Below are 16377 nucleotides of genomic sequence, written 5' to 3'. Positions count from 1 at the left end.
CCTGCTGGTAGTAAACCAATCCCATCTTGGTCGTATTCATTGATCTGTGGCTGTGGAATTAAAAGTTTTCAAGCATATCCACACACACAATATTAATGACAGTTTTCTCCACGAAGAAGAAAGGGCCGTACACTTTGTTTACACTGTGTGGTTTCAAGTGTACACAGTACTCGCCAGTCTTTTGTGGAATGCCAATCTTGAGAGACATACATCACTTTGATTTCTGTGAACTGTGGGCAAAGCTCTCCCTAACCTGATCCACACAATTGATGACACACAGCCGACTTGGTGATTTATCATGTTGCCGTGAACAACCTACCTCAACAAATCTTAGGCATGCTTGAAGATTCTTCAGCATATTTGATGCTAAATTTACACTGAACAGCTTTTGCAGAGTTAGTTTTATAAAACCGAAACACACAACGAGTGTGCTCTGTATCAGTGAAATTAGCCATTTTATCTGTGCACTACACTGGTGCTCCTAGTGGTGGCACGGGGTACTGATTCACTATGTGAATCAAACTTGAGGTTGTTTGTTACAAAGTGACACATCTACAGATTCTGTAAGTTATCTCAATAAATTACTGTATCTTTCCAAAGTTGTGTGTATAAACACGAGAAAGAACAGACACTATTTCGATCAAGCAGCCATTATGAATTAAGCCTCTGTGATCATAGCAGCTGCACAGACTACGCCTAGCATCATTGACCATCTCGCCTAGTAAGCGGAGACCCAGGTTCAGATCACCACATATAAATATATTTCAAGCTATATAGTTTTACAGAGAGCAGTTCCTAGCAAAGACACACAAAACTGGACAATCTTTGCTAAAATCTAAAATTAAAAAAATATATATTTGACATTCAAACCAAATTGCTCCATATAGGTTAATGCAGGATAAAGCAGGAAAAATATTGGTATGATTTATTTTGCGATAAGTCTATTGGTTCACTTCTAATTGAAGCTTAAACTTGAGTCTCTATAATAAAAAAATCTGATAGTTGATACATCATTAGAGCCAAAAAAATTGGTAAATTCTTGTGATCTAATGGTAATGTCATTTTATAAGCACAGTACTGGTTCAGTCTTTGAAACTGAAGCTCTGCATCAATGAACGTGGCTGAAGTTCGTCGATGACATTGTAATTCTGTCAGATACAGCAAGGACTTGGAAGAGCAGTTGAATGAAATGGACAGTGTCTTGAAAGGAGGGTATGAGATGAACATCAACAAAAGCAAAACGAGGACAATGGAATGTAGTCGAATTAAGTCGGGTGATGCTGAGGGAATTAGATTATGAAATGAGATACTTAAAGTAGTAAAGGAGTTTTGCTATTTGGGGAGCAAAGTAACTGATGATGATCGAAGTACAGAGGATATAAAATGTAGACTGGCAATGGCAAGGGAAGCGTTTCTGAAGAAGAGAAATTTGTTAACATCGATTATAGATTTAAATGTAAGGAAACCGTTTCTGAAAGTATTTTTATTGAGTGTAGCCATATATGGATATGAAACATGGACTATAAATAGTTTGGACAAGAAGAGAATAGAAGCTTTCGAAATGTGGTGCTACAGAAGAATGCTGAAGATTAGATGGGTAGATCGCATAACTAATGAGGAGGTATTGAATAGAATTGGGGAGAAGAGGAGTTTGTGGCACAACCTGACTAGAAGAAGGGATCGGTTGGTAGGACATGTTCTGAGACATCGAGGGATCACCAATTTAGTATTGGAGGACAGCGTGGAGGGTAAAAATCATAGAGGGAGACAAAGAGATGAATACACTAAGCAGATTCAGAAGAATGTAGGCTGCAGTAGGTACTGGGAGATGAAGAAGCATGCACAGGATAGAGTAGCATGGAGAGGTGCATCAAACCAGTCTCAGGACTGAAGACAACAACAACAACAACAACAACAACATGGCAGACAGACTTTACTTTTTCCAACATGATGGTTGGTCCTTTCTCATCATCACTTACACTGTTGTGTGATTCAAGTTCCAGAGTTTCTGGTTTGCTATTTGTGTCATATAGCCCTTTTAGATATTCTTCCCATCTCTGGAGGACATTGTCACGATCTTTATATACTACCTCTTCATCTTTACTCAAAATTTCCATAGTAGCACTTCCTGCTCTGTTTTGTTCCCATGTCGTAGTCTTTACTCTGTGGTATAGTAAGTCGTATCTTCCCTTCATGTTCAGTTCTTCAATTTCATCACATTCCTCTTTCGGCCTTTTTTTTTTTCTAGCCTGCTCTGTTTCTCTTCGCAGTTCATTATTTAACCTTCGGTATATCTTTCTTGCATCTTCAGTGCTCTTGTTTTTCAATTTCCTTCTCTCCTCCATCTTGGAAATTATTTCTTGTGTGACCCATGGTTTTTTTTAACCTTTTGCCTTTTACATATCCTATATTTTGCTGTCCTGCTTTAATGATTCCTTCTTTTAGCATACGCCAGTACTCATTGGCATTATCAGGTGGTTCCTTGTCTCTTAATGTGTTTAGAAACTCCCGAGACAGCATTTCTGTAATTTGTTTTTTGTTGGATCTTACCTTCTCTAGATCCCACTTCTTCACCATGGTTGCTTTCTTCAGTTTTTTCATTCTTATTTCTATTGCTGCCATAAGTAAGCTGTGGTCACTATTAATATCTGCACCTGGTAATGTGTGCACCTACTTGATTCCATTCCTGTATCTGTCTTCTACCAGTATAAAATTGATTTGGTTTCTGTATTTATCCCCTGCTGATTTCCAAGTGTAGAGCCTCCTCTTGTGGTTCTTGAACCACGTGTTTGCCGCTATCAGCTGCCTTTCCCTGCAAAAGTTAATTAGCCATTCACCTCTATCATTTCTCTTTACAAGACCATGACTGCCTACTATGTTCCCCACTTTCCCTTTACCCACAATGGCGTTCCAGTCTCCCATTACTATTTTGCAGCATTTTTTTTATTTTCGTCCATTATTCTCTCTATTACATTGTACATTTCCTCTACAATTTGGTCATCATGTTCTGAAGTTGGCATATACACCTGGACAATCAGTAAATCTTTTTGTGCTCCTTTCAGCCTTACACCAATAACCCGGTCATTTGCATAGTCTACATATTCCACACATTTAGCCAATTCCTTTGTCATAATCATTCCTACTCCATTCATTCCTTTTACTTCTCCTCCTGAGTAGTACAACACACATTCATCTGACTGCAACTCTCCGTGTCCATTCCATCTTACCTCAGCAACTCCTATGAGGTCCATATGATTCTTTTCCATCTCTCTTTCAAGGTTTTCTAGTTTTCGTGATTGTAGCAGAGTTCTGACATTCCAGGTACCTATTCACGTTTTGATTTTTTGCCTCCTTTCAAGAAAGATTTAAGTGCTCGTTTTCCTGCGCACCATTTGAGAGTGGAACGGTAGAGAAATTGCATGAAAGTGGTTGTATAAACCCTCTGCCAGGCACTTAATTGTGAATTGCATGTCGATGTAGAGGGATTGAACATTTCTGTGACTGTGACTGAGTGCAGCTGATTCTTCTATGTGTTAAAATTGCTATCAAAAAATCAACTACGACAGCTCGTGGTAGATAAATCAGCATTTCAATTGAAGAAATGTGGAATGATCGGGATTCACTAAAGATAACAGCAGAATACAGTTCCATATAACAGTTGATAATGATGAACCTGTGAGGCTATGATTGTAAAAGGAATGGGAGAGTTGGCAATCTTTCTCCACCAAGTCTTGTAGGAAAAGAAGTCAGTCTCATGCAATTAATCTCACCAGCAATTCATCAGTTGTACTGAGATCTAAGGAAATCTCTACTAACATTACAACTCTGTCATGGTATATATGCAAATGAAGATGATTAAAGAGCAAGACAGTCATTTTTCTTATGGAAAAAAATCCAGTGATTTTGTGTATCATTAATTTAAATTTTGTTGTCAGACTTATCACATGACATGCAAGCAACTAGTAGCTTCTTAATAAATGTTAGGGCTTTAGAAATGTCCCTAAAAGTGACTGGTATTAATCATTCCTTTTACTGTTTTATATATTTTCTATTAACTTATGTGTTTAAAAAAAGAGTGAAAAATATAAAATTGTGTGTAATCCATAAAACAAGCAAAGATAAATTTAATAGTTTACAGTTCATCAATATTAAGAGAATTAAGTCTTGGTTTATATTGTACATCTCTCATCTGTGTCAACTGTATGCCAAATAAAATCCAAAATGAATAACTGAAGAAAGAGAAACTGAACAGCATTGAGAGATAATGTGAAGTATTAATTTTACGTGTTGATAGATTTTACAAGGTGTACAACTTTGCTTCCATCTCCCCCCCCCCCCCTCCTGTCCAACATTTGAGGCTTTAATGAAACAAATTAGTTACACATGTATCATTCAAAGTATTTTCCATTGCTGGCCACTACTTTCTCCCATCTTGTGGGCAGTGTACGAACCCCGCATCGAAAAAACTGTTCATCTTTTGAATTGATCCATGAATCAATCAAATTTCTGACTTCTTCAAGAGATCGGAAGTGCTAGTTAGCCAGGCCATGCGCCATTGATCTAAACAGGTGATAGTTAGAGGGAGCAATGTCTGGAGAATACGGCGGGTGGGGTAGGATTTCCCATTTTAACGTTTCCAAGTACGTTTTGACCTCTTTTGCAACGTGGGGTCGAGTGTTGTCATGGAGCAAAATCACTTTATTGGCCTCTCACTGTATTGCAGCCATTTGTCCTTTAATGCTCTGCTCAAACACGTTAGTTGCATCCGTTAACAAGCACCTGTGATTGTTTCACTTGGTTTTAACACCTCATTGTACACGACGCCGAGCTGGTCCCACCAAATGCAGAGCATGATCTTGGAGCCCATGAATATTCTGTTTGGCCATTGACGTAGAAGCATGGCTGGGACATCTCCACGATTTTTTGTGTTTAGGGTTATCTTAATGAGCCCATTTTTCATCCCCAGTCACAATGCAATGCAGCAATCCCTTCCGTTGTTGCCTCTGAAGCAACTGTTCACAAACACCGTTCAACGTCTCGTGGTTTCAGCTCACATGGGACCCAAGTTCCTTCTTTCTGAATAATGCCCATAGCCTTAAGATGTTTTGAAATGGTTTGCTGTGTCACTCCCACTAATCGTGCCAATTCTTCTTGAGTTTGACGCGGGTCTTCTCTCAGCCATGTCTCCAATTCTGCATCTTCGAAAACATTCTCTCTTCCACCACTATGCCGGTCTACAATGTTAAAATCACCATTCTTGGACCATTGAAACCATTCATGACACGTTCTTTCACTAATAGTATCCTTACCATACGTACTTGAGAGTATTCAATGAGACTCAGCTGCTGTTTTCTTCATATTGAAACAAAACAGTAACACCTCCTGCGAATGATGAGAATTAGGCTCGTAAACTGACATTTTCAATCAAGAACAACTTTATGATGCAGACACAAATCGACTAATGTTTGAATGAGGTTATGTTGACTGAGGTCCAAGCTAACAGCCTGACGTCTGCGATCTGTTTCTTTTGACCGCTACTTATCATTGTCGCCACCTATCGGCAAACGGTGGAAGCAAAGTGTGTAAAAAGTTATGTAAAAAAATTCAGTATACTATTTTCCTTCAAAGTTTTAAATTCAGTTTTCTCAGAATGGCATTTTAGGGCTTGCTCATTGTGATGTAGATCTGACACAATTGGTACCTGATGGTGATACAGGTGGCTGTGTAGGCAATTTAAGCTAAAACCTCATGTCACAACCTCATAAATTTACTGTTTATTAGAGGATGTAGTATTCAGTAACCAGCTGCAACTAATGCAGAACTGGTGTAAAAGATACACAGGAGTTACAGATACCAACCATCTATTCTGATAACATGGATAAGGTGCGATCAACGTAACACCTAGCAGAGAGATATTTGTAGCCTCTGAACACTGCTTGTCTTGAGTTTTTAAATGAATGCTCACTGACTGTAGCAAACTTTCTTCCAGGTGTCACATTTGTTACCTTCTCCAATTCAAACCAGATTATCACCTTTGCACATAAACCTTCTTGAGGACAGTAGGCGTAGCTGTGTTCAAAACAGTCGTTCTCTAATTTCATTGTATAATTATGTGAGAAATAGGTTATTTTTGAAAATTTGTGGACACTTGCAAAACTAACTTTTACTAAGTTACCAGTACAAATAACTCACTTCGAAGCAAATCAGCATCTGTGATTCACTGTTACTGCCAAAGAACAGATCACACCAGATTTCATTGTGTGTGTGCATTTTTGAGAATTTTCAGAAGTTACTATTATTCTGTGGCTAATCTAATTCATAGTAAATCATTGTTTATGATTTATTTTCTGTAGCAGATATTCTAACTAACATTGTTACGTCTGCTTTTCCCTTAAAGTTGGAGTGTATATTATCTACAGTTATCATAAATTAACTTTATTTTCAAGTCTGCTAATAACTATAATTAACCTCAAAAAGTTTAAAAAATTAGTAATTTTTACCACAGGTTTTTCATTTGCCTTAATGGACATCTTATTTGGTGTATTTGTTTATGTTCTTTTAGGGAACTAGTAATTCTTTAGAGCTACAGATATAAAAGATAATTAGCAGGCATAGTTTAAAGCTTCTTGTTCACTGTCCTGTAATACATTGCACCAGCCAAAATGCAGTTCCACTCTGAATGCTGTTCTCGAACACGGGATGAGTTGGTTGATGTTCATAATCAGTTGAAATCACCCCGAGTGCTGTCAAATGATTGGCAGCTGCTGTGAATCAGTAGGTTGGAAGAGCTCTCAAGAATTGTGTACCTGTGGTACCAAAGGTACCTCAAGTACTATGCTCTCCTGTGGATCCTGCCTCTTCTACAGAAAGTAAGAGATCAGTCATTACTTGTCAACTTGATTGTGAGTGGCATTTCAGTGGTAATCTAGGTGACCTGTACATTGTGGACAGGAACCAGGGAGCACTCTGGGTTTATACTGATCCCTCTGACCAACAAGTTTGAAGGGCTGTATTTCACTGAAACTGAGCCAGTGGAATTCTCTTCACCTGTTTCGGTGAAACCCATTTTGTCCGGTGTTAAGACCAGGCAAACGCAAAAGGATAGGGGGCTATTAGTTGTTGCCATGTCAAACATACGGTGATTGATGGTACCCCTTAGAGAGATGGCACCAAGGTACAGAAAAGGACACGAGGTACACTCAGTGTGTATGCCTGGGGGTCTCATTCAACATGTTGAAGATGCTATTCTGGCACCCATTGAGGGAACAGGGTGCAAGCAACTACAGTGTGTGGCGCATCTTGGAACAAATTATATGTCATCTGGGCTCAGAGGTTTGATTCCAGCCACTGGCAGAGGATGTTGAGGAGACCAGCCTTGCACATGGAGTTTCAATGAAGCTCACAGTTTGCGGCACTGACCCGAGAACGGCCCTTTGGTTTTGAGTCGAGTGGGAGAGCTGAACCAGAGACTTCGAAAGTTGTACGATAAGCTAGGCTGTGACTTCCTGGACTTGTATCATAAGGTTGAGAATGGTTGGGTGCCCCTGAATGGGCCATCTAAGCACTACACATCAGAGGATACTGCCCAGGTAGTGCACACAAGAGTATTTTTTTTTTAAATTTTTTGTTTTAGAGTAGGCTACTCTCCATCAAAAGCAGATAATTATAGCTTAGAATTAAAATATCGAGGTTTCATGACGGAGTGCCAGAAGTCGAAGCACTCCTGAAAAGCAATGAAGCTCACATAATACTTTGTACAAAAAGTTGGTTGAAACCTGTAATTGATAGCAGTGATATTTTGGGGAAAATTTAAGTGTGTATCTAAAGGATAGACTAATGGGAAATGGGGGTGGTGTATTTGTTGCAGGATACAAACTCAAATCGACGGAGGTAGAAATTGAAGCTGCATGTGAGATTGATTGGGCAAGACTCAGTATCAGGTGTGACACAAAATAATTTGATCCTTCTGTTGCTCACCAGACTCGTATTGTGATGTAGTCATTGGTGGAGACTTTAATCATCCAACAATCAATTGTCAAAATTACAGATTTTTTTAGTAGTGGGTGTCATAAGACATCCTGTGAAACATTACTAAATGCCTTCTCTGAAAACTATCTAGAACGGATAGTTCGGAACCCCTCTAATGATAGAAATACAGTATATTGGATCCTCATCAAGGATGTTCACGTCAAAACTGCTGTTGGTGATCATGACACGGTTGTGGCAACAATGATTATCGAAGTACAAAGGGCAACTAAAACAACAAATATATATTCAGCAAAGTAGATACAAAATCAAATCAGTATCTTCACATCTCAAGGAGAAACTTGAAACATTCAGCACAGGACGGGATCTTGTAGAGGAACTATGGTTCAGGTTCAAAAGAAAAGTTGACCACGCACTGGATAGCTATAAACCCAGTAGAACAATTCATAATGAGAGGTACCTTTCATGGTATACAGTCACTGTAAAGAAACTTCTAAATAAACAGATACTACTGTATACTAGATGAAAACAAAGTGTAGGACTATAGATAGATGTATGCTGAATGAAACACATTCAGCAGCCAAGAAGGAAATGCATGAAGCCTTAAGTGACTGTTGCAGCAGAATATTGTCAAATGATTTTCCTACAAAAGCCAAACAAATTCTGGTCGTATGTGAAGGCTCTTAGTGGCACCGAAGTTAGTGTCCAGTCCTTAGTGAATTAGGGAGGAACTGAAGTTGACAGTAGCAAAGCAAAAACTGGAATGCTTAACTCTGTCTTCAAATCTTCCTTTACAAAGGAAATGCCAAGAGTACTGCTGCAGTTTAATCCTCATACCACTGAAAAGATGAATGAAATAAGTATTACAGTGTCAGTGGTGTTTAGAAACAGCTGAAATAGTTAAAATTGAACAAGATTCCAAGGCCTGATGGAATCCCTATCAGATCTATATTGAATTTGCAGCTGAGTTAGTTCCTCTTCCAACAGTAATCTGTTGTAGATTGCTCGAACAAAAAACCGTGTCGGGTTATTGCAAAAAAGCACAGATAATGCCCGTCCACGATAAGGGCAGTAGAAGTGGTCCACAAAACTGCCATCCATGTCTTTGACATTGATTTTTTGTTGAATCTTAGAACATATTCTGAGCTCAACCATAAAGAGGACTGTGTGAGGTGACACAGTATTTAGCACACTGGACTCGCATTTGGGAGGACGACGGCTCAAACCCCCGTCCAGCCATCCTGATTTCCCTAAATCGCTTCAGGCAAATGCAGGATGGTTCCTTTGAAAGGGCATGGCCAACTTCCTTCCCCATCCTTCCCTAATTCGATGGGACTGATGACCTCGCTGTTTGGTCCCGTCCCCTAAATCAACCAACAAACCATAATGAGGTACCATGAACAGGATGCCGTCCTCCATGCCAACTGGTGTGGATTCTGAAAGTGTGTATCATGTAAAGCCCAACTCGCACTTTCGTCACATGACATACTGAAAGCTATGGACCCAGGCAGTCAGGTAAATACAATATTTCTTGATTTCTGTAAAGCATTTCACTCAGTACCACACCTGTGCTTACTGTCAAAATCTCTATCATATGGGATATCAAGTGAAACTTGTGACTGGATTGTGGAATCTCTGGTAGGGAGGACATGGCATGTTATCTTGGATGGAGAGTCATCGTCAGATGTAGAAGTAACTTTGTGTGTGCTGCACTGAAGTGTTTTGGGACCGTTGCTGTTCATATTAATGACTTTGCGGACAGTGTTCTTTCTGCGGATGTCGCAGTTATTGATAATGAAGTACTGTCTGAGAGGAACTGCGTAGATATTCAGTGAGATCTTGACAAGATTTGAAAGTGGTGCAAAGCTTGTCAACTTGCTTTAAATGTTCATATATGTAAAATTGTGTTCTTCACAGAACTAGAAAACATAAATAGTATCTTATGACTGTAATATCGATGAGTCACTGCCGGAATCGGCCAGCTCGTAAAAATACCTGGGTGTTACACTTTGTACAGAAATGAAAAGGAATGATCACAAAGGCTCTGTTGTGGGTAAAGCAGGTGGTCGACTTCAGATTATTTGTAAAATACTGGGGAAGTGTAATCAGTGTATAAAGGAGATTGTTTACATATCACTTGTGCAACCCATTCTAGTCTCGGCACACTCTGCCAGACAGCGCTGCTCTTCCCTCTCCCTCCCCCAACCATACACTTCTATCCCTTTCTCTTCCCCGCCTCTTCCAGATTGCTGCTTCCCTTCCTCGTGACAATTGCATTCTGGCCTGAGCTTCCAGAGATAGTGGTTATGTGTGTGTGTGTGTTTGGGGGGGGGGGGGGATGTGTTTGCTTGTGTGGATGAATGTGTTTGTTTCTCTTCCTGATGGAGGCTGTGGCCAAAAGCTAATGTGTAAGTGTCTTTTAATTGTGCCTGTCTGCAGTTTCTTCAACGTATCATATTTATGGTAAGTAGCAGTCTATCTTCCTTACATTGTTTATAAAAATTATATGTATTTGTGTGCTTGCAAATCAAGCAGTTTGTTATGGAAACTCATACTAAAATATCATCCCTCAGGTGCTAAGTGTTGACTATGACTATTTGAGTGATGAAATGTTGCCAGTCATCAGCAACCTTGGTCTTAGGCAGTTTATAATCCATGTTCATGGAGTTGAAGAGGACCATCCTGGTATACCTGATTCAGCATGGGCTGAATTTGCAAATCACAAGTGAGTATATACCACATCCAAATTTAAACTGTGTCATTTCCCTCTGATAATATAGTAATTTTTATTTTTTTTTTATTTTTTGTGTTTTTCAGCCCTTCATGTGAAGTACATCTCATCCTCATTCATGCCTATGATGCTGTGGAAATTTTGGATTCGACCATTTTCAGGCCGAGCATGCCACTTTCATTCTTAAAAGTGTTTTTTTGTGAGAATGTAAGTACAGTTATCTTGCATATAGAGCAGATGGGGCACAGAAGTCCTGTTTTTGGAATAATAAAATTAGTTGTATTAGTTATATTCTTCAGGCATTGTTACAGATACTGGTGGGACTTCTGACATTCTCTCTCTCTCTCTCTCTCTCTCTCTCTCTCTCTCTCTCTCTCTCTCTCTCTCTCTCTCTCTCTCTCTCTCTCTCTATTATGTAGTCACCAAGCGGCAGCAGAACACACACATAAAAGGAATATATGTGCATATTCTGCTGCCACTTGGTGAGTAGGTTTTTTTATCTATCCAGTTACATTATATTGTCAAAAATTGTTTTAGTCTGTATTGTATAAGATACGTTAAGGTTTCCAAAAATTTATTGACTGCGACAACTTGCACATCTTTTTTGATGTTAACCACCATCTACGGGGAATAAATGTAAATTACAATTTGAAGGGGGGGGAAAAAGTTTTCACTGCGATAAGTTAATACAACTGGATAGCTATAATTTAACTCTCTCCCAACCAGGGCATTAGTCAGTTAATAAAATACAAGAATCACTTTGGATTTTTTCCAGGATATGATCTGAAATTTAATTAAACAATGTAAAGATTTACTACACGTACGCTGACAGCTGTAAATCCTGTGGTCATAAACAGTGAAACTTCCTTTCTGTTGCTGTGTTCAGAGTGTTTATAGTTATTGAAGACTCACCATCTTGATGTTGCCACTGACAGCTCCATAGAGCTCATCAGGGTGCACTCCAGATGCTTATCTTTTTCTCTGGGTGCTAAGGCAGTTGTGTGTATCATACATATGTGTAAATAGAACTGAATCATTTTTCAAATTTGTTGCCATTCTCACCAACATAGTGCTGCCTTAACATGACTATATTACAGTTTTGCAAGCAATGTACTTAATTTTAAAAAAAGTCATATTTAAATGTTAGTTCAGTGTCATTCCCTTGCAGTCTGTATTGTAGTAGTAGTTGTAGACAAATATTTTAGAAGGTCTTGCATTCCTGCTTTGTCATTAAAAATTTAGGGGAATATCTCTACTTATTTGTGCTGTTGCTCGAGTGCTTAATTGATAAAAATTCATGAAGTGTTGGTTTTGACCATCAAGCTATACTTAATTGGACAAACAAAATCTGTACTTTCCATCTTTTTTGTGAAATGAATAAACTGCTTGTGATGATATTCATTGAAACTAAAAATCCCAAATTGTAGACTGGAATGGTAAACACTGCAAGAATGTAGGAAGACAGAGAAAAACCATGACATTCACTTCCCTAATAATTTTATTTAAAGAAATGCAAATTATGATAGTTTCACATCATTTATAGCATCTGACAAAAAAATGTTGCAAAAGTGTAATAAGTTTGGAATTAAATGAAAATTTATGAAAAGATGTAGGTGTCATGTTTCAGTTAAGAGGGATTGCTGAATGGCACATCATTATCTCTTTTATTTCTGAACTTTTAACAAAGAATATAGTATGGACATGATGGACAAAACTATAAATAAAATTCCCTGTATTTCACTTCAAGAAAATTGACCATGGCTAGTAGGTCCTTCTGTTTTTCAGCACTTGATTTGTTGCCCAGTGAAAGATGAGGTATATTTTGTTGGTTGGGAAGATAGTGCAATTTGAATACCAAAATTACATCATCTTTTGTTTGATTTAATTATGCTACACAACACACAGTGAAATTCTAGTGATTGCAGCTTACATGACATTGTGGTAGTTCTTTCTGGGTGACAGCCATCCTTTTGTTACATACTGATTTTCTTGATTTCTTAGCTCAGTGTTCTTCTTTGTGCTCCTTGCCTTATGTTATGTTACATTACCTTACCTTCACCTTTAAAACTTTAACTTTATAAAGTGCTGGAACAAATGCTTCACATCGAAAATAACTCAAATGAAGTAAAATGTACTATTGCTTGTAGGTAAGCAAACGAGAAACAGTTAAAATATTTTTACAACCATGGTAAGACATGCTTGGCACAGTCAGTGTTCCTCATGCCACGAAGAAAGGAACTTGCACACTGCTAAATCTGGTGTAGGCAATTGGAGTACAAGGAGGCTTCTCTAATACTTCCAACCTACCTCAGGTTACTAGCCATTGTACATTTAGCAGTTTACAGGAGAGGAAAAAAAAGAAAAATCCAATTTTTCACACTATCACCGTTTCTCGTTTCCAGCCATTAATTGTATTGAAGCACATATGTGTGTACACTAAATTTGCGGTATTGTAACTTGAGCAATCAAAACCTAACGTTTATCTCAGAAAGGTTTTTGTTGCTCTTTCTAGAACATTTATGTTCTTCATTTCATTTGACTAATTGATAATTAAATTACACAAGAATGCCAGTTTTGGGAACATTCCATTCCATAATCCGTCTGTAGTTGTTAAGATAGTTTTCCTGTACTCCTTCATGTTTATAATAGAAACAAATTGTTGCACTGAGTGATAATTTTCCTGCTGCTTTACAGATGAATTACACAGCACTGCAACGGATTTCACTCTGGTACTATAACAGTCTGCAATCACTGTGGTGGATTGACTCAATTGGTGCAACTTCCAACAGCTTATGCCTTGTAGAGCCATCTGTGGAACCTATTGCTCAGCCTGATCCCCTGGTAATGATGGCTTGGCGGTGTACCAAACTGAAGGAGCTGGTCTTCCTCGGTTAGAATTCATTCACTTCATTTTAGTTTTCTTTATTTCCCACCAAACAGTATTTCATAACTACTTTGAAATAATTTCCAGGTTACAAGTATTATGAGGATGACTTGATTGCCATAGCAAGGCTGAGAGGTAGTGGATTGCAGAAATTTGAAATCCACGCACAAGACATTTTACGTGTGTCTGATGTTCCTGATGCCCTGGAATTTGTAAGTATTCAGCAAAAATGAAATTAGCCTGGTTTTATGACACATAGAAAAAAATTTAAAACCGCTAATAAACATTTACATTTATCAGGATTAACGCAATGTAATTCCCCAGACTTACGTGATAGGTGAGACCAAGTGATAACTGTGTAAGTCAGTTTCACATAAGTCAGCATCCAATTTTGCATTTCAATAAATACAAGTTGTATTCAATTGGGACCAAAGACTAGAGAAAAGAATATAATTTAGAAGATAAATATTTAATAAAATATTAAACACAACAAATTATATTCCAGTGCAGCATTGTCCATTGAAACAATTTAAACCCAAGATACTGTAATGTAGAAGGATTCGTAAAATGTAATAATTTCATCTGAAGAGTCAAATTTTTTTATCATGCAAAATTTCCTCATAGCATGCAGCAAAGATTTTTCCCTGTTTTGTACCAGAAATGTGCACTGCTTTGGAATCTTTAAAAGTTGTAGCCCATTTTCGATTTAACTGAGACCTTCTGTTAAGTTTGCAACCGTTATTTGATCTTCTGGGTGGTCTGTGTGAAACCAGCAGTTCTTGAATGTTATCAGCACCCATCTCTAAATTTGTGTGGCAGGATCAACCTTTTCTTCAGTCAGATTGTCAATTTGATCAGAATCTGGTGCTTATACCCTGGGTTTCGTTGGTGGAAAAAACAAGAAAGATAAGAGTCCCCCCCCCAGGCGCCATGTAAAGGTCTTTTGTGAAATTTCATTCCAAAGTGCCCAATAATTCTCATTGTCATCTAAAAAATTGAATTGCTTCCAAAAGTCTTTAACAAAGAGCTCATTGTTTTTCTCATAGCTTCATGTAGATGCATAAATGATTACCTCTTGTAGCAATTTTTAAATGTTTTAATAACTCCACGGTCACTCGGTTGAAGTAGTCTGATTGTATTTGATGGCAAAAATGCAACTTCCAACTTGGGTCGAAATTAGAGTAACAATAGGATGACCTAGTATGATGTCAGTAACATCACTTTAAATCAGATTTGTTTTAATTAACAATAATGTTAGACTTAAGGTATGATGTCATGACCAAACCAGTCCTCAAAAAATTAAGCTATCATCCAAGCTTTAGCATTTGACCTGCAAACCACAAGCAGTCCAGCTTTAGATGTGCTTTTTAAAGTTCTCGGCTTTTCTGAGCAATCACTAAGAGATTTTAATTAATTCAATAGCTGCATTTACACCAACCCTCACTGTCAGTGGCAGCTCTAAAACCTGGAAAGATTTTTTTCTCTTCATGCACGATAAAATTCTTTCAATTATCTTCTTTCAGCACAGACCAGTTTCATTTACATTGAATATGGTTTGGCTGGTATAGTGCTGGACAGAGTGATGGTATCCTTATCAGCACTTGCTGCTTCTCCAATATCTGTAGTGCTGTGCCAGTTACGATGACTTTTGAATCAGCTAAACCAACCATTATGAGCTCTAAACTTTTTATCTCCCCAGCTTCATTCAGTCTCTCAAAAACCAGCTTAGCTTGAGAGGACATTGTGCTGATCAACAGGACCATTTCTTCTGAGTGACAATACCATAACATTTACGAATGATAACTTGAATTCAAAGATGGAGCATTTTTCACAGCTTAGAGTTTCCCTGCCCCCATTTATAATTGTTCTGACTGTTAAATGCAGTAGATCAAACTTCTTTGCCAATTCACAAATTTTAATTTTTGCCTTTAAGTCTTCAATAATATCAGTTTTCCATTTCAAAGCACACAGATATAGTCATTCACACAAGCAACCACACCTCTCACACACACATGACCAGCACATGTGGCAGCTCGGTCTGAGATGGTGGTCATTTGTACATGAGGTGCAATTGATCAGTCAAGTCAGCTCCATGCATAAAATGATTCCACACAAAACATGTCAGAACCTGTCGTGAGCTGAATATGTGGATTTGCTTAAATCTGATTGGTGTAAGTCTGGGAATTACTGTACATACTGCATAATAAATTTGCCAGAAGTCGGCTTTGCTGTGAACGTAATCTCTTGCTAATTAGGTATTTCTTGGATATGCAGATTAGATGGATGCTGAAAGCAGTCGCCCCAGATCATATATAATGATGAATTACCCCCACCCCACCCACCCATGAAGCTAACTGGCTACTTGAAAAATTCACTGCCAGCATATTGGAAAACGTTGCTTGAAAAGTTCTTGAAAAGTTCTTGAAACTCGTCAGGGACCTCACCTATTGTTTACGCTTGGTTGATCTGAGCATTTAAATTGGATAATTTATCTTAATAGTTTCTGAATTATGGGTTGATCTGGTAGAATAATGTTTATGGAAACAGTGTGTAAAATCGCTCAGGACACACAAAAGTCAAGGTTATAAAACAATTTGCATAATCGTAATAGAATAATGGTAAGAAAATGAAGGTTGTTAGGTTGCCACCAGAATAATGCTGGACTGTTATGGTCGCGATGGTCCCCAGACATATAAAGGACATTAATTAAGTTTTCAGTCGTAATTGAAAAACTATATAATCACCCAAGGAAAGGTGTATGAACCTGAACACAATA

The 16377-nt window shown here is 38.2% G+C and overlaps 1 protein-coding gene across 2 annotated transcripts in view; it reads left to right on the top strand.

Annotated features, from left to right (window-relative positions):
- LOC126190701 (F-box only protein 33) overlaps positions 1-16377 on the top strand; it is a 124461-nt gene that overhangs the window by 41734 nt on the left and 66350 nt on the right. For both annotated transcript variants that reach the window (XM_049931168.1, XM_049931167.1), the window contains exons 3-6: positions 10560-10711; positions 10804-10924; positions 13412-13607; positions 13689-13813. In XM_049931168.1, coding sequence (XP_049787125.1) covers positions 10560-10711; positions 10804-10924; positions 13412-13607; positions 13689-13813 — 594 coding nt within the window. The remainder of the gene's footprint in view (positions 1-10559; positions 10712-10803; positions 10925-13411; positions 13608-13688; positions 13814-16377) is intronic.

This window comes from Schistocerca cancellata, chromosome 6 (assembly GCF_023864275.1).
Source record: "Schistocerca cancellata isolate TAMUIC-IGC-003103 chromosome 6, iqSchCanc2.1, whole genome shotgun sequence".
NCBI lineage: Eukaryota > Metazoa > Arthropoda > Insecta > Orthoptera > Acrididae > Schistocerca > Schistocerca cancellata.
Note: the sequence above shows the minus strand (reverse complement) of the source record. Positions and strands in the feature narration are given on the sequence as shown.